Source organism: Mesocricetus auratus, unplaced genomic scaffold (assembly GCF_017639785.1).
Source record: "Mesocricetus auratus isolate SY011 unplaced genomic scaffold, BCM_Maur_2.0 Super-Scaffold_100038, whole genome shotgun sequence".
NCBI classification, from domain to species: Eukaryota; Metazoa; Chordata; class Mammalia; order Rodentia; family Cricetidae; genus Mesocricetus; species Mesocricetus auratus.
Window position 1 is genome coordinate 7,036,502 of NW_024429216.1, and position 17,943 is coordinate 7,054,444.

At 55.0% G+C, this 17,943-nt stretch overlaps 1 protein-coding gene across 5 annotated transcripts; it reads right to left on the bottom strand.

Annotated features, from left to right (window-relative positions):
- Positions 1 to 385: 385 nt before the first annotated feature.
- Positions 386 to 16,505, bottom strand: Lrfn1 (leucine rich repeat and fibronectin type III domain containing 1). 5 transcript variants are annotated; one of them, XM_040734309.1, is made up of 5 exons: positions 16,456 to 16,505; positions 13,458 to 13,490; positions 9,910 to 9,964; positions 7,823 to 9,265; positions 386 to 2,060 (listed from the first exon to the last, which is right to left on the bottom strand). In XM_040734309.1, the coding sequence occupies exons 4-5, from the start codon at positions 9,226 to 9,228 to the stop codon at positions 1,160 to 1,162; spliced, it is 2,307 nt and encodes a 768-aa protein (XP_040590243.1). In that variant the 5' UTR covers positions 9,229 to 9,265; positions 9,910 to 9,964; positions 13,458 to 13,490; positions 16,456 to 16,505; the 3' UTR covers positions 386 to 1,159. The 5 variants fall into 5 exon arrangements, with proteins under 5 accessions (XP_040590243.1, XP_040590239.1, XP_040590240.1 ...); XM_040734305.1 differs by lacking the exon at positions 16,456 to 16,505 and adding an exon at positions 16,024 to 16,082; XM_040734306.1 differs by lacking the exon at positions 16,456 to 16,505 and adding an exon at positions 15,732 to 15,862.
- Between the last annotated feature and the right edge of the window lie 1,438 nt (positions 16,506 to 17,943).

Genomic DNA, 17,943 nt, shown 5'->3' on the forward strand with positions numbered 1-17,943 from the left:
AGGTGAGGGCCACCATGCCCAACTGAAATTACCACTAAATAAACTAATTCCCATTTGCAGCCCTTCTGGTTATGACAGGACATGTCATCTACCCCACCTGGCTTCAGTGTCCTCACCTGTAGAGTGAGCTCGCAGTACCCGAATCCCAGGGTTACTCTGAGGATTGGATGAGCTAAGGGTTACCCACACCTGTCAGTCATCTGTATGCTACTTCCCACTTCCGAGTCTGCCCGCCAGATTCTCGATCCTCACTGTCATGCTCTCTTCAGTCTGATTCGGAGTCCTCCTCCCCCCAAGACACGCGCGCGCGCGCGCGCACACACACACACACACACACACACACGCACGCACGCACACACACACACTGGTCAGCAGAGACACCTCAGACACAGAAAAAAGTTTAATTCTGCTGCGGCGGAGGGTCCCGGCTCCGATAGAGGGATTTGGTTTTTGGATTTTGTCTGTGTGAGGGATTCTTGGTGGGGACAAGGAAGGCCGAGGGAAGAGTCTGGTCCTTCAGTGGGACCTGCCCGGGAGATGGTGAGGAGAGGAAGTCGGGAGGGACAAAGACACAGGACAAAAAAAAAGGGGGGGGTGGATCAGAGGGAGAAAAGACGACCACGGGACAGAGAAGAGGGAGACAAGTAAGGAAAGACTTAAGACAGACGACAGCGGGCAGGAAAGACGCGGACACAGAGAGGAGAAAGGGGGAGCCCCCCCTCCAAACCAGACTGGGTGGGACCGGGGAGGGGGCTGGGGTTGAGGGGACTGGAGGCTTTGGAGGCCGCCGCGGGGCAGAAAGAGATCTAGTCCAGCCAGATACAAGGAATGGGCCCCTCGGCCCTGCCCCAGGGTCCCGGGTGGGGGAGGGGGCTCGTGTCTCAGTGCTGCAGTGTGGGGGGGCCCCGCCCCTCCCCGCGCGTCGCTGTGTAAGGCACCGGCTCCGGCAAGGTCCGCGAGCGCGCGGGGGGCGGGGCGGAGGGTGGGGTCGGAGAGGCCGGCGGCCCGCCCCCGAGCCCGGACGCCAGTGGGCGCGGCCCGGACTGCGGCTGGCCCCGCCCCTCGCGCATCCCTTCTCTCCAGCCTTCCCTGCATCCGGCCGGGCCGGGCTACTCCGAGCGGCCCCGCGGGCGTCCCGGTGCCCGCGCGCGCCCGCCGCTCACACGGTACTCTCCAGCATCCACTCGGTGCTGGTGAAGGCCAGGCGTGCCCTGGCGGAGCCCAGCCCCAGGTCTCCATCCTCCCCGGCCGCGCCCCCTCCGGCCCCGTCCAGGTGCGGCGTGGACCGGTGGCGCTTTGTCCGCCGGGCGCGGCGCGGGTAACTGTGACTCTGGAACAGCGCTCCGTAGTCCCCGTCAAAGGAATAACGTTGTTGTGGCCTCGGCCGGGCCGAGGCTCCCCCGGGAACCAGGGCTAGCGTCGGGGGCGCTGAAGTTGGAGGCCCTAAGGCCCCCGAACGGCTCCTTCGAGGACCTGTCACCGCCCTGGGTTCCTCCCCGGAAGTTTCCTCGGAGGGCAGCAAGCACAGCGAGGTGGCGGAGCCACCCAGAGAGCGTCCAAGCACCACCTCTAGCTCAGTGGAGGTCGCCTCGGCCTCGGCCGCCTTCGCCTCGATGGCTGCAGGGACAGCCACCTCCCTCAGCGCCTCGTAGCGGTCTGGAGCTGGTGGGGCGGAGGCCTGCTGCGCGCCTGAGCCCGCACCGTTGGTCTGGGAGCACACGTGGCTGACCCGAGGGGGCGACCTGGACGCGCCCTTGAGGCGGCGGCTGTCCCCATCGCCGTACACCTTGTAGCGGATCATGAGCAGGACGATGAAGACGAGGACCGAGGCTACGATGACGCCCCCGATGGCGATGATCATGGTGCCGCCCAAGAAGTGGGCCCTCAGCGGGCGGCAGGGTGCGGGGTCCCCCGCCGTGGTGAACTGCACACAGCCCACCACGCGGGTGGCCGGCAGCGCGGTGGCCCCGTCGTCGTAGACCGCCAGCACACACAAGTCATAGGCGCGGCCCGCCGCCAGATCGTTCACCAGGAAAGTCTGGCTGGTAGAAGGGATCATCCTGCGGAAAGGGGCGGGACCAGGACGGAGTTAGCCCCACGCTTAGCCACACCCCTTCACTTTATGCCACCCATGGGAAACCATGCCACTCGTGCCTACAGCCGCCATTCAAGGCACTCCTCCGTTAATACATTGCCGGCCACTCCGGATCGCGGCTCAAGACCACGCCCCCTCAGCTACACGCCCCGCCTTCAGACCTACTTACCTTGAGGTCAGCTACCGGGACTATATAACTCTACTCAACCTTGGACAATTATCATCTGCACATTATGTACCATTTAAGGAGCTCAACGTTATGGCCACTCCCCCCTAATCTACATGTCCTTCCTGATTTCAGGTGGATACTGAAGTCAACAATTGTTTTATCCCTGAAAGGGCAATGGCTAACTTCTAGCCTGTGGTTTTCATCCGCCTCCTGGGATTTCAGGCTTACAGACATGCACCACCATGTCCCACTGGTTTGTTTGGTTTTGTTTTTGTGGCGTGGCGGGAGGATTAAACTCTACCAGTTGAGCTACGTTCCCAGCCACTGATACGAATTCTTGCCTTTGGGAGAGGAGGTACCTTTGGGTAAAATCCCCGGCTCCTGGCTCGGTTTCCCAAGCACCTCAGCTACATATTCCTACTCATTCGTCTTCTAATTGCACTCTGGCTTACAAGCCATTTCCGCTAGGCTCCTTGAGACAGCTCCTCTAGAGGCAACAAGCTGTAATATGTATGTATGCCGATCATTGCGCCACCAGAATTCCAAACATCAACTCACTGACCCATACCCCCCAAATCTACAACGGCTAAAATGTAGACAAGCACAGGTTTCATTTTTCTCAAAGGGTGCAGCAAAATCCTTCAGTTAAAAACCCGGGAGCCGCAACTCTGGGGTAGGATCTCTTCTCTGCCCTGTGACCACACACACGTTTCTTAAGTTCTCCGTGCATCATTTCCCTCTTACAGGGACAGTAAGAACCCCCACATCCTAGAGATAACATGAGGAATGAATGAGTTGACATATCTAATGCCTCAACTATCTAAAGTTAAGGATCTCACTGTGAGCTAATACCACACCCAGTGTTCCTGGCAGCTCCTGTGGGCTCCCATTTCAACATCTCTTTTTAAATTACATTTAGTGTACAGCAACACCATGCCTAACAGGCCTGACTTCATCTAACTTACATTTACTGCTGTGTGGTGTGTGTGTATGTGTGTGGTGTGTGTGTGTGTGTGGTGTGTGTGTGATGTGTGTGTGTGGTGTGTGTGTGTGTGTGTGTGTGTGTGTGTGTGTGTGTGTGTGTGTAAGGAGGAGGTCATAGGACAGCTTGTGGGAGTCTGTTCTCTCCCTCCATCACGAGTGTCCCCGGGATTGAACTCAGGTCATCACGCGTGGTAGAAAGTGCCCTGACCCACTAAGCCATTTCACTGGCTGCATCCTCTATGTTCCTCTACGATCAACCTTAGGGACAGTCACTCCCAGAATTTGTTCTCTTTTGGTGAGCATATCTTAGAACAGTCTGTTTTGGCTACTTCCACCCTCAGGGAACTCAGGAATGTGGAGTGCTCCCTGACTGGCACTGCCCAGCACCCAACCTCACAAACTCTTCTCTCCTGCCAAGGACCTTAGTGGCTCACCGGGGATGAGCCCCTCCTCTTCCTCTGCTTAAGACCATGCAGAACAAGTCCCACCCCTTCCAAAAAGGCATGCCTCATCCCCACCCATACTTACCTGTCAGAGCTCCACAGGCCTGCCAGCCCTGGTCCTGAGACCACCACCCCCACCAAGGTCCCTGTCACCGGGCACCACCCTCCACCCCAAGACTTCAAGCTTAAGTCTCACAGTCTCAGAAAATGATCTTTACTTTCTCATTAGGCTCCTTGTTTTTCAAAGGTCACTCACCTCCAGCTGCCGTGACCCCTTTCTTAAATTAGCTTTCTCTTTTCCTCTGCTAGAGGCTTGGATTTCCTTGTTTCTTCTCCCCAAATAACCAGTTGCTAGGGGCTCCCCCTTTTCAAGGACAGTCAGTGGCTCCTTAAGAAAGAGTGAGCCCAGGAATCTCTCATTGGCTGCCCGGCCAGAGCGAGCAGCCTAGCCGGCTTCTCGTTGGCTGTCACCTCAGCCCATGGCTGCAGAGAGGAAGTTAACCCCTGCAGTGCTGTCCCTGTTGTACAAGCCTCTGCAATGGAGGATACAGGATAGAACTGGGGTCCTCTGGGGAGAAGAGTCCTGGGAACTTGCCCAGCTGGGGGCCATCAAGATGTGTTTACATGCTGGGTCTGGAACTTTCCCCCACCCTGTCACATGGTGGCTGTGGATCAGAGTGGAGAAGTGAATAGAGATGGGAAAGAAAAATCACACAATCTGACTGACAGACAGAAAAGCATCAACCATCTCCCTCCATTCCTGCCTGGCAAACACTAGGTATTCAATAAGTGTGCATTCAAGCATATGAAAAATAGCTCTGCTCCTCTCTGCGTCTGGGAGCAAATGATGTCTCCCACAGGGCCTGAGGTTCTGTGCCTGAAAAGAAAGAGAATCGAGAGTGTGATAGAGCCCCTGCCTAGAACTCCCCAGTGAGGGGCTGGGGATGTGGCTCAGTGGTAGAGCTCCTGCCTAGAATCCCCTAGGGAGGGGTTTAGGGTGTGGTTCAATGGTAGAGCCCCTGCCTAGAATCCCCCAGTGAGGGGCTGGGGTGTGGCTCAGTGGTAGAGCCCCTGCCTAGAATCCCCCAGTGAGGGGCTGGGGGCATTACAGAGTGATTGCCTAGCATGTGTGAGGCCCTGTGTTCCATCAACAGTACCACAAAGAAATGAATGAATGAATAAAAATAAAATAAAGGCTGGCAAGATGGCTCTGTGAGTAAGGGAGCTTGCCACCAAACCTAACGACCAGAGTTCGGTCCCCAAGATTCACACGAGAGCTGATCTACACAAGATGTCTTCTGATCACTATATGCATGCCATGGCACAAATGACCCCCCCACACACACAAATAAATGTAACTTAAAAAAAGTTAAGTGGCGCACATGCAAAAAAGTAACTTTAAATTATTTAATGAAATAAATGGTAGTGAGGGTAACTGAAATGCGATAGAGTTGGAAACGGCTGCTGCAGCTTTGGACGTAGTTTATGAAGGCTTCTGCTTGCTGCCTTGGTTTGCTGACTGCTTGTGAGAATGGGTCAGTCTAATCCCTCCAGGGAGGGCATCTGACACAGAGTGTGTGACAGCCAGAAGCAAAAGGAAGAATTGTGCACTTGGTATAGTTCCTGATATCTCAGACTGGGAAGGCATAGTGGAAGGCTAACCTAGGCTACCAGGACAAGAGCCTGTCTCAAAACCAGAGAAAAGCAGAGCTCAGAGGAAAGAGAGACCCCTGGCAAGCGGGATGGCGGCCAGGAGACTGGCTTCTTTGTGAGGGGCTGAGCACACTCAGTTGTTGGGGTGACCACAGATGGGGAGATGGTTCCAAATAACCCAAAGGAAGTGAAGCCCAGGGCTAGACACTCATTGTAGGCCACTCCACAATGCACAACGCCCAGGAAGCCAACGGCCATTTATCAAGTGCCCACTGTGCGTCATCTCTGCTGTGTGCCAGGGTCTGTGGCCGAAAGCCATAGACAAACTACCAGGATGGCGAGACCACAGGGCTCAGGCGTTGACTCGCAGTGGTCCCTACCCACTGAACTCCTCAGGTCCCAGGGGTCATACTGGAAGCAGCCTAGCTACCTTATTTTTATTGCTTTGTTTGCTGAGACAAAAATCTCACTGTATAGCTCAGACAGACCTCAAAGACACCACATAAGTGGGACTGACCTTGGACCACAGGCAAGTGCCACATCTGCCCCACAGCTGTCCTTTGTACCCAGGAGACACATATATTGAATACCTACTGTTTCCCAGATAAGGATGGAAGTGAGGTAGGTAACTATTTCTTTATACATTTCAGGACCAGGCAGTGGTGGCGCACGCCTGTAATCCCAGCACTGGGGAGGCAGACGCAGGCGGATCTCTGGGTTCGAGGACACCTGGTCTACATAGCGAGTTCCATTACCGCCAGGGCTACACAGAGAAACCCTGTCTCAAATAATAATAAATAAGCGAATTTCGTGCATTTCCATCCTATCCGTCTCTTCTTTTCTCCTCTATAACCTGAGCCACGCCCAAGTCAGGGCCCTGTGCAGTCTAGTGCCTAATGAGGGGCGGAGGGAGAGGAAAGTAGGAACGGACCCGAGCGGAAGGAAAAGGCTTGAACGAGGCAAGGCAAAGCAGCTGACAGCTACACGCAGGCCTGTTCGCCCTACGACAGTGGCGGAAATAACTTACAGGCACTGATTAGTATTTTTTGTCAACTCGACATACACTAGGGTCATCTGGGAACCTCAACTGAGAAAATGCTCCCATCAGACTGGCCTGACTAATGATTGACATGGGCCGGTGGTCCTAGTTATATGAGAAAGCAGACAAACAAGCCATGCGGAGGAAGCCAGGAAGCAACACTACTCCATGGCCTCTGCTTCAGTCTCTTCCTCCTGGTTCCTGCCTTGAACTCCTGCTCTGACTCCCTTCATTGATGAACTGTGACCTTAGAGTTATAAGAACCCTTTCTTCCCCAAATTGCTTTTGGTCAGAGTGGGGTTTTTTGTTGTTGTTGGTTGGTTGGTTGGTTGTTTGGTTTGGTTTTGGTGGTCATAGTGTTTTTTGTTTTGTTTTGTTGTTCTTGCTTTGGGACAAAGTTTCTCTGTGTAACTCTGGCTGGGTCTGAAACTACTCCATAGATCAGACTGGCCTCAAACTCAGGGATCCGCCTGCCTCTGCCTCCTAAGTGCCGGGATTGAAGGCGTGAGCCGGCACGGCACGGCTCGGTCACAGTGTTTATCACAGTGATAGGAAGCAAACTAGAACATCACATTTCTATTTTTCTCATGCATTTTGCTTTCTGTTTCTATAATCTATCAATTCATAAATAGAAATGTAACTATAAACACATGTGTTTTATGTGCCACAATGTTTAACTGATGGGATTCAGGAACAGAGGCCTCTGGAGAGCAAGTGATGCTAACCATGAACCCTGTGGGATATTTGTTGTTTGAGACTGGGAATGGAACTCAGTGCCTCCCCCAGCTTAGCAAATATCCTATCACTGAGCCCCTCACTGGGGGATTCTAGGCAGGGGCTCTACCACTGAGCCACGCCCCAGCCCCTCACTGGGGGATTCTAGGCAGGTGCTCTACCACTGAGTCACACCCCCAGCCCCTCACTGGGGGATTCTAGGCAGGGGCTCTACCACTGAGCCACACCCCCAGCCCCTCGCTGGGGGATTCTAGGCAGGGGCTCTACCACTGAGCTATGGCCCCAGCCCCTCACTGGGGGATTCTAGGCAGGGTCTCTATCCTACCATAACTGAGCTCCATGTCAAGCCCTCTTTTTTCTACTTTTTAAATTTTGAGACAGAGTGTCTCCAAGCAATCCAGGCCAGCCTTGTCTTTACAATCCTCCTCCATCAGCTTCCCAAAGGTTAGGATCTCAAGCCTGAAGCACCAGGCCCTACTCAGTTTTATAACTCCATTGCCCAGCACTTCACCCGGCTCATGTTGTGTTGCACAAACTTTTAAGCTCAAGAAAAACAACGACAGCAGAGCAGAAAAAAAAGGAGGAATCTACAGGCCCATCCAAAGCCCCATCTAAGCAAGGTCAAGGGGATAGAGAGCAGACGGGACCGAGAGCAGGATGCTAGGGTTGGAGAGGAGTTCCTGGGGCTGCAGTACTGCACTCACCTGTAGACTAGCGAGTCATCCGCAGAGCTGTTGTATTGCACTTGGTACATGCGGATACCAGGCACTGGCCTCTGGGCCGGCCAGCGAATGAGCACGGAGCTGGACGTGAGTTCAGCAGCTACAAGCCGGCGTTCAGTGGCTGAGTCGTTGGCACCAGGTCTGCCTGGCGTGGCGATGTCCGAAGAACCAGGCTCAGTGAGAGGCGGCGGAGCAGCGGGCGGGGGCGCCATCAGAGGCAGAGGTACCACACAGACCTCCACTGGCGCAGTGGCCTCCCCGGCAGCATTGGAGGCTATGCAAGTGAAGGTACCGCTATCCCTCAAGGTGGTAATGGTCACATCCAGCGTTCCGTCCCCACGGACCCGGGTCCGGCTGGAGTTCCCCAGCAGCCGCCCATCAGGAGCCACCCAATGCACCACGGGCTCAGGGTCACCCACCGCCCGGCAGCGCAGACTGACAGCCTGGCCCTCCACTACCAGGGCCTTGCCCCCTGCCTGCCGCGTGATGAGCGGGGGCTCACAAAGAAATTCCTCCTCCGGGATGGACCAGAAGTAGCGGTCAGTGAGATGCTCGGGCGTGGCGCACGTCTCCAAGTCATCCTCCCTGGTCAGACGCCGCAGCCAGAGTAGTTCACAGTTGCAGTGCAGCGGATTGCCACCAAAGCTGACGGTCAGTGGGGTGGGCGGCTTGGGCCCGCCACCCTGGGACCTCAGGAAGAGGCCGTCGGGGGGCAGTTTATGCAGACGGTTAGAGGTCATGTCTAAGCGCACGAGCTTGTGCAGCTGCACGAAGGTGCCCTCTGCAATATGATCAATGAGGTTATGGTCCAGCGTGAGGGTGTTCAGGTTCACCATCTGACCCACCGCCTCCCACGGTAGTGCCTCCAGGTTGTTGTAGGACAGATCCAGGTCCTCCACGGTGGACAGGAAGGCATCAAAAGCTGCCGACTCCACTTTCCGGATCTGATTGTTGCCCAGGATCAAGTGGCGGAGGTTACCCAAGCCGCGTAGCTGGTCCCCACGCACCTCTGCCAGGCGGTTGCTATCAAGGTGCAGCGCCCGGAGGGCACGGAGGTCAGCAAAGGCACCGGCTGCCACCTGGCCAATAGTGTTGCGAGACAGGGTGAGGTGGACTAGGCTGGTCATGTTGGCGAAGTCTCGACGACGCACAGCGGCAATGAAGTTGTCGGTGAGCCGCAGCTCGACCACGCGCCTGTCGATGGCGGGCGGCACGAAGAGCAGGCCGGTCTTGGCACACAGCATGGTCAATGTAGGTGCCACGTTCTGGCAGATGCAGCGACCAGGGCAGGGTTGGCTGCGAGATGCCCCTGCCCAGAGCAGCAGCAGAAAAGGGAGAGCAGCAGGTGGTGGCGAGAGTAGCCCAGAAGAGAAGGGGCCCGGAGCCATGATGCAGGGGGGAGGCAGGAGAAGCAGGGGGTGAGACCTGGAAGGGAGGAAGACAGTCAACCAGGCGACCTGGCTTGGTCCCTACCCCTGCAACCCACAGATGTGCTGCTGAAAGTCAAAACGGATCCTTTAACTCCCGGTCAATGAGCTCTGGACAACAGACTTCAGAACACCTGGCACCCATGGTCATCTTCTCTCTCTCTCTTTCTCTTACTTTTCTTTTTTGAGACAGGGTCTCACTAAGTAGCCTGGGCTGAATTGAACTCACTCTGTAAGCCAGGTTGGCCTCACATTCATACAGATCAGCCTGTCTCTGCCCCGGGAGAGCTAGGATTAAAGGCCTGGGACACCACCTGGTCTTACTTTTTTTGAGACAAAGTATCACTGTATCCTTGGTTGGCTTTGAATTCATGATCCTCCTGTGTCTGCCTTTTAAGTGCTAGGATTACAGATCTGGGCCAAAACACCCGGATCTGATTACAAAATTTCCCTAGTAATTGGCAAGCCACCACTGCATTTACTCTGAAGTCTTCTACCCTCCCACCTGTCATGCTTCTAGGAGCTCCCCAATTGCCATGGCCTCCCAGCCCACTAGATGTTCTGGAATCACTGTTGGCTGAAATTTAGGACCAAGGATGTCAAACACACACTTTCAGTTCAAATACCATCTGTGGCACTTACTAGCTGTATGACCTTGGGCACGTGTCTGAACCTCTCTGAATCTCGGTTTCTTCATCTGTAAAATGGAGAGAAGAAACATGCTTTTGGTGAAGATTATGTACACTCATGAGCACAGCTGTTAGAACAGCATCTGCCACGTACAATGTTCTGGGTTTAACACATACTAAAAGTTATTAGCTGGAATACTACTGGGTACCTAATACATTCCAAGTACAGAACTGCGTGTTACGGTAAGAGTGAGTGCTTTCATTTTAAATATTATTAATATTGTGTTTGAGTGGCAGGGTCAGAGGACAACTTTGTGGGACTGGTCCTTTCATTCTTCCTTCATGTGACTTCCGGGAATCGAACTTAGGTTGCTCGGTTTGTGGAGCAAGCTCCTCCACCTAATGAGCCATCTTGCTGGCCTACAGGTGCTTTAAAATCAAACACATTGGAGGACAAATTCCAGTTCTCTCTTTCACTAACTCTAGACCATAGTAACAATTCCCACACCTGAGTCAGAATTTCTTTATTTTTCTCCCTTTTTAAATTTTTTGTTGTAGGATCTCCGAGGTGGCGATGCACGCCTTTAATCCCAGCACTCAGGAGCCTGAAGCAGGTGGATCTCTGTAAATTCAAGGCCATTCTGGTCTACAGACTGAGTTCCTGGACAGTCAGGGCTGTTACACAGAGAAACCCTGTGTCGAAAACCAAAAAGAGAAAAAATGTTGTTGTTGTTACTTTTCACTTGTTTATTTGCGGTATAGTGGTGTCACTATGTAGTCCAGGATGGTTTTGAACTCACAAATATCCCCAATACTAAGTTTTGTTGTTGTTACTGAGACAAGGTCTCACTATGTAAACCAGGCTGGCCTCGAATTCAGAGATCCACCAGCCTCTGCCTCCCAAGTCCTGGAATGAAGGGCGTGTCCACCGCATCTATCTTGTCTTTATGACCAGACAGTATATCGTGCATGCTGTTCTAGAACTTGCTATGCATTTGAGGCTGGCCTTGACGCCTTGATCCCCCTGCTTCAGCCTTCCAAGTACTGGAATCACAGGGGCATACTACCCCGCCTGGACAGGCCAAAATGCCTTGATTTTGTATGTTAGGACAACAGCATCTTCACTGAGTTTATGCACGGGAAACACTGGGTAGGGGGCCTAGCACACAGTAAGCACTCGCTCGATGAGTACTGAGATCGTCCACCTAAACTGGTGGACAAAACAAAATGGAAAAGATGGGAAGAGACGAGAAAAAAAAAGCATCAGAGTTAACCTCAGTCTGGGGAGTCCTCCTGCGAGTATGGCTTCTTTCTAGATTTCGCCGAGCTCCTGAGCAGGGGTGGCCAGTACCAACAGTAGGTACACAGGAGGCCCGCATACACCTACAGGCGCATGCGTGCATACACACTATGCCTCTGCTCCAGGCAAAACCTTCCGGCGGGGATTCCCCCTCCAGCAGCTGCAACCCACGACATGTCAGCTCCCATCACAACACAGGGTGGGCGGTGGGGGGGGGGGGGGCAAAAAGGAAAGGATGGGAAGGGGGGGCGTCCTTGAAACTATTTTCATCCCAGCCTGCCCTATGCCCTAGGCCCTGCTGACCAGCCCCTAAGGTGGTGAGTGGTGGTGGCCATATGTGACATTGATCTTTGTGCCCAGGGGAAGAAGACTGGGACCAAGAAAGCTGGAGGAAGTCTGAGAGAGCCTGAAGGAAGCAAGTGGGGAGGAATGGATAGAGGCACAGGGCAAAAAGAGGAAGTAGCTTCCCAAGGCAGTGAAGTAAGCTTCAGGTATGGCTCAGCAGAACATGTGCCTGGAATCCCCCAATGAGGGCCTGGGGGCGTGGCTTGGTGGTAGATCACCAGCCAAAAATCCAGCAATAAGTTTGGGGGCGTGGCTCAGTGGGAGAGCACTGGCCTAGAATCCCCCAGTAAGGGGCTGGGGGCGTGGCTCAGTGTTGGCATGTTTGCCCAACATGCTTGAGGTCCTGGGTTCCCTCCCCAGCACTGCAAAAAGGGGACAGCCGGGTATGGTGACAGTCACCTGTAATCCCAGCACTCAAGAGGTTCAAAGATGTAGGCTAGCCTGGGTTACATGTGGAGACCTTGCCTCAAGAAACCAAGGGGACGAAAAGAAGGGTAACAGTGGAACAAAGAACACAAATCTGAGTGAAGACGAAAACACGGCAAAGAGGCTGAGCCAGAGAGATGAGCAGAAGGAGAGGGAGGGGAGAGATAGCAGAGGGAGGGAGGAACGGGTGGAAGGAGACAGAAACAGGCTGAAGAGAGAGACCGAGGCATGGCCAGGGCAGCCCAACCTCTGCACACCCCTTCTCATTCCACCTTCCTTTCCCTCTAGGCTGCTGCTCTGCGCTGGCTGGAACCCAGGTCTGGAAGGCAGGCCTCCACCATCAGGAGCTCTGTAGGGCACCTGATTGCTCTGGGTCTCTAGGGCCCGGAGCCCTGTTCTATGAAACAAGCAGGGATTTCTCCTGGCTCAGCTGCAGCAGACTCATAGTTAGGACAGCTGTAATGAAAACAGCCACTGGTTGCCCAAAGACATGTAGCACCTCTCAGGCTAGAATCCCATCCCTCTGTCAGGGTTCACACCCCAAGTCCCGGTTGTATGTCACTGCGAAGAAACAATTGTGCCTCCCTGTTCCCATCTGTGACAATGAAGATACCTAGATACCTCACAGGGCTTTGGAGGGGGCTCAGTAAGAACATTTTGTAGCCGGGCATTGGTGGTGCACGCCTTTAATCCTAGCACTCAGGAGGCAGAGGCAGGAGGATCTCTGTGAGTTCCAGGCCAGGCTGGTCTACAGAGCGAGTTCCAGGACAGCTAGAGCTACACAGAGAAACCCTGTCTGGAAACACCTAAAAACAAAACAAACCAAAACGGATATTTTGTAACATGCTTAGCTTAGCCTCCTACTGTACAAATGCTCCGTAAGTGTTAGAGGGTCCTAATATTGTGTATGTGTGTGTATGAGTGACGTGCTGGGGATGGAAGCCAGGGCCTTGTGCTAGGCCACACCCCCTAGTCCCTCACTAATGGATTCTAGGCAAGTGTTCTGCAAGTGAGCTATCCCCTCTCCTCTTCTCTCCTCCTCCCCCTCCTTTTTCTTTTTCTGAAACTGGGTCTCACTGTGTAGCCCAGGCTGGCCTAAAACTCACAATTCTCCTGCTTCAGCCTACTGAGTACTGGGATGACAGTCTGTTTCCCCATACTGACAGGGGTTAGTCCATGCCTAGAAACACCTATGGACCCTTACTGATAAAATGGGACAGACCCCCTTCTCGTGACCACCTTATCTATCTTGAGAGATGTCACATGCTGACATATGGGGCCCTTCTGAGTCTCCCGACCATCATGAGATGAACCCTTTCCCAACTACAATGCTCACAGGCTCGTCTCTACTCTTTCGTGGGAGTGGGCACTCCCCGGACACTGTGGTATTCTGCACCTGGGTCCACTTAAGCAGAGCTCTGGGCCTAGGCTGGTTGGCAATGGGTGCTATCACCCCACATTCCTTGCCCAGTCCAAGGCACTATACTTACCTCTCTTCAAGGAGTCAGGGCCTGGGCCTGTACCTGCCAAACAACAAAACCACAGTTAGCATCTTCCAGCTTTCTAGTTATCCAAGCCTACCTTGGAGACCATCTGAGCCAAGGGGAACCCTATAGTGATCACTTTCTCAGGCCCTGTTACAAGATCTTCAGACTCTCAGAGGGACCCTAAGTCATGCCCAAACTTTAGGAGACTGGGCCTCAGGATTGTTCACCCTCCAAACCCCAGGAGGCCAGGATGTGAGCTTTGGCCTCTGCTGTCTCGGGAGCTCTGGACCCTTACCCCCTCCCCACCTGCGTCAGTTTCCTGGAGAACAGAATCTATCACCCCTCTTAGCAGCCCTAGAGTTCTAAATCCCCAGGCTTCTCTTTTTGAGACCCAGGAGTCTCTGGACCAGATATCTTATTCTTTAGCACTCAAATGGGCTCCCCAACTTCAAAGATATGAGTGGCACCCAGAGCCCAGAAGCATCAGGGGGTTCCTATCATGCCATCACATCTCAATCCACATTACCACTGGTGAGCCCAAGCCAATACATGTAAGTCCCATGCCAAGCTCTACAGGGGCACACCACCCCAGTCTGGGAGCTCCCTACCCTCTAGGGCTCTGAGGCCAGGATACAGTCACATTTGTATCCCAGGACCACAGACTACGCCTTGGCATGCTAAAAACAGGTCACACTCGCTAGACCCACAAGTACAGTCAATCTTGTGCACAAGGCACAGGTGCATGTATCTTGCAGATACATGTCTAAACATATGTCTAAACATACAGAACCTGGTCCCCAGAGACTAAAGTAGAAAAATGACTCCCAAGAGAGACACACACCCTCAAGGTTGACATGCCTGCACACACACACACACACACACACACACACACACAGAGAGAGAGAGAGAGAGAGAGAGGCTCTCCCTTGCACATTCACAGATGTACAGCTACAAAGAGACCCATATGCCCCTAATGCCCCTTAACAGACAACCAGGCATCTGCGTCTATATAGCCCTTGCACACTTGTCGACACACTCGTCACGCATACAAGACTCACCTGCACAATGAACGATACACAGGTGCACACTCTTACACACCTACACGCATCCATGGAACTTCACATATCCCCACCGTGCAGTCATAAAGCTGACAGAACACCAACAGGCACATGCAGCTACAGCAGGCACACACTTCACGCATGTACACAGAACCCCTAGCACGCGCGTGCGCGCGCACACACACACACAAACCTGAGGGCCGCGAACAAGCCACAGGCACTTTGTGGGCACTCTGAGAGGCTCACGCTTCCCAGATCCACTCATGCCACAGTCCCACGAGGAAGCAGCACACTTGTGAATGCACACGAAATACCAAGGCACAGAGCACAGCAGACCAACCAGCTCCACACTCACTGCCACGGACACCAATCCTCACGGCCCTGGGCTCCTGCCCCACCTACTCCCAGGCCAGATACAGTCTAACACCCCTTCCGGTCCCTTTGACACCCTGCCCCAAAAAGAAACAGGTACAAGCCAGGGCCAAAGGTCATAGTTCAGCAGGTGGGACTTCATAGGAATGGGAAGGGATTGAGACCCAAAGCCGGGTTTCCAAAAGATTCTGCCACCAGTAACCCCTAGAGTTTCCCCAGCCTTGCCATCAAGATATAAGCAACTGAGGCCCTATCTGCAGACACCCGGCAGGTGGAGGATTAGGGTGGGGTGGGGTAGGAAGGGCCAGGTCTTCACCCCCACCCTCCACTCTCAAGTCCTCATCCCCCCACCCCAGGTCCCATCTGTCCATCCCTCGGCCTCTCATCCCTCCATCTGTCCACCTCCCGGCCTCCCATCCCCCTCCCCAACCAGCCACGGAGAAGAGGAGGAAGACATGGCCGTCTCCCCCCAAGGATCACTGAGGACCCCCCCAGTTGACACGGACTGAGGGAGCAGCCAAGCCCCCCCCCTCCCACATCCATACAGAGGCCTGGCCCCACTATGCGCTGAGCCTCAGCCCCCACCCCAGCAGGGTACCTGACACAGACACACACACACACACACACACACACACACACACGCCCTCGGAGACATCCAACCCGCATACCACACACACACACACAAACACGGACACAAACACGGACACCCGTGAGAACACACCCGGCTCCACAGTCCCTCGGATGGACATCCAACCCGCTGGACACAGACCCCCAACGCAGCCAGCCGCACGCGCTCTCGGGCCCACTGGGAGCCCCGCACACCTGGGCGCGCAGCCCCCGCACACACCTGCACACAGCCCCTCGGACGGGCGCGCCACAGCCCCCCAGATCCGGCGCCCCGGAGTGTGTGGGACACACGCGCGCACACACGCACACATGCACACATGCACACGCACGGCCGACCGCGGCCCCGCACACGCCCGGATGGCCACACCGGCGGGGCGCCGGGCACACACAGGGCCGCGGGCGGGCGCACGCCGGGCCCCGCCGCAGCGCCGCGGACACACGGGCACGCTCGTCCCCGCGCCCCCGCCCGCCGCTTCCAAAGAGCCCCGGGGACCGCCGCGGGCCACGCTCACCCAGCCCGGGGGAGGGGGCCCGGGGCCCGGCCCCGCCGCCGCCGCCGCCGCCTCGCGCCGCGCCATGGTGGGGGGAGGGCCGGGGGAAGGGGCGCGGTGCCGCGGGGCCGCCTCCCGCCCGCCTCCCGCCTCCCGCCCGCCCTCCCGCGCGCCGCCGCGCTCCGCCCTCCGCGTCGCCGCCGCAAGGGGGGAGGGGGCGCCGGCCCTAGGTGGGGCGGCCACACGCACGCCCAGGTCGCCGCAGACCCCCTCTCCACTGCGGAGCGTCGGGGTCCAGCCTGGGTCCCGGCTCCACCCCTGTCCCTCCAGACCACGCCCCAGCGGCTACTTGGACCCCCCCATACACACACACACACACACACACACACACACACACACACACACACACACACACCAGCTCTCTCCATCACATCTTCAGAGTGCAGGTCTTACCTCCTTTGAAACCCCAAACCATGTTGGTGAGCCACCTGGGAGAGAGACTGTTCTATTCTGTTTCGTGACCTCACATGGGGTGGGGGGAGGGCACACCCCGTCAGGAAACCTAGACCATATACCTCTAATTCCAGAGGGACCAGATCATCATATCCCAGCATCCCAGGGGATCCAGACCCCATCCCACGCCCATGCCCAACACTCAAATGGCCCCCAAGCCACACCCTGGAATTCATGGAGGACTCAGACTGTATATCAAAGTTCAGAAAGAACCCTCCATAGCTTGATCCATTGGGGAACCCTGGGAAACCAAACCATGTTTCATAGCCATCCAGGGCAAAAAACTGGATCCAGCCCCAACAATGTCCTTCCTCCATCAAGGACCTTCATTTCCCTCCCCACCAGGAGGAATTGTAGATCATGGCTAATGTCTAAGGGACCCCAAACATCTCTTCTGCCCATAGAAGACCCTTACATGCTTTTCATGTCCCCATCCATACCTGAGGTCATCGTCCAGCGCCCTTGGGGACCTTGGAACTCTCTCTCTGTTCCTTTCAGGGCACCCCTTGGTCAACTTCCCCCATTGGTCGTAGGTTCTTTGCCAACCCCACCCCAGCAATCAACCCTGCTGCCTTCAGTCCCTGCGCCTCTGTGACTCCCATGGATCCCAGAATACCTTACTTCTTCCTTGTCTGTACCCTTAGGGTCCAGCTTCCACCTCAGAGCTCACCTCTCCATCCCTTTCTCAGAGCCCACTGGGTACCTCAGGCCATGTTGCGTCACCAAAGCCTTCCTTCAACATCTTATTGCAGTCCATGTGTCTCAAATCTTTCCATTAGGCACCCCCTAAATCCTTTCCCAAGCCCCATAAATCCTTGCTAGGCACACCCCAAAAACCAAGTCACCACTGCGGATCTCCTCTTTGGTGAAAGATAGACCAACTCAAAACCAAGAGGAGCCCCAGGGAATGCTCCTAATCTCCCTTCTCCAGAATCCACCTGTCCACACCCTCCATGCCCACCCCATCTTCCAGCTAGAGCAAGGGGTTGAGGGACATCACTCAGTCTGAGAAGCCCTTGCTGTGCAGCTCAGGGGCGGTGGCTAGTTCCTGTAACCCAAGCTCTGTGGAGGCTTAGACAGGCAGATCCCTGGGACTTTTTGGCCACCCAGCATAGTCTAACCTGTCAGCCCTCGGTTTCAGTGAGCAAATCTGTCTCATAAACAAGGAAACCTGTGCTAGAGAGACGGCTCAGCGATTAAGAGCACTGGCTTCTTTTCCAAAGGACCCAGGTTCAGTTCCCAGCACCTACATAGCCGCTCACAACTCTAACTCCAGTTCCAGGAGATCCAGCGCCCTCTTCTGACCTCCACAGGCACCAGATATGCAAGTGGTGCACAGACATTACACCCATGCACACAAGGTGTGTGTGTGTGTGTGTGTGTGTGTGTGTGTGTGTGTACGTGGTGTTTGGTCTCTCGAGACAGGGT